The 318-nt window shown below is 44.0% G+C and overlaps 1 protein-coding gene across 4 annotated transcripts in view; it reads right to left on the bottom strand.

The window, feature by feature from the left end:
* Positions 1-318, bottom strand: part of LOC107585062 (KAT8 regulatory NSL complex subunit 1-like) — a 58,742-nt gene that overhangs the window by 54,202 nt on the left and 4,222 nt on the right. For 3 of the 4 annotated variants that reach the window (XM_016271921.1, XM_016271920.1, XM_016271918.1), the window contains exon 2: positions 236-318. This exon is cut by the window's right edge and continues 1 nt beyond it. In XM_016271921.1, the coding sequence (XP_016127407.1) occupies positions 236-318 (83 nt within the window). The remainder of the gene's footprint in view (positions 1-235) is intronic. The other variant, XM_016271919.1, reaches the window with a different exon arrangement.

The raw sequence follows: 318 nt of genomic DNA on the forward strand, positions 1-318 counted from the left end.
AAGAGAAGAAATCTACACTTACAAATGAACAGTTATGAACAACAGCCACTCACTGATCGTTCAATAACTTTTGAACATCACAGATAATTAACATGCGAGAACGCAATGGTTTCATGAAACAGCTTGACCCAGCAGCCTGCATCAGCACTTATCCTACATCAGAATGATGTACCATCATACTCATTACTCCATCTGGATTCGCATTATCAGAGGAATGATCAAGGTCGGTACTCACAGAGGAATGTGGCGTTGCTCGATGTCGACCCGAGCCAGTTCATCCTCCTCCACATCAGTTTCTCCTCCTGAGCTGCTTTCCGT

Source organism: Sinocyclocheilus grahami, unplaced genomic scaffold (assembly GCF_001515645.1).
Source record: "Sinocyclocheilus grahami isolate Dianchi unplaced genomic scaffold, SAMN03320097.WGS_v1.1 scaffold66.1, whole genome shotgun sequence".
Lineage (NCBI taxonomy): Eukaryota > Metazoa > Chordata > Actinopteri > Cypriniformes > Cyprinidae > Sinocyclocheilus > Sinocyclocheilus grahami.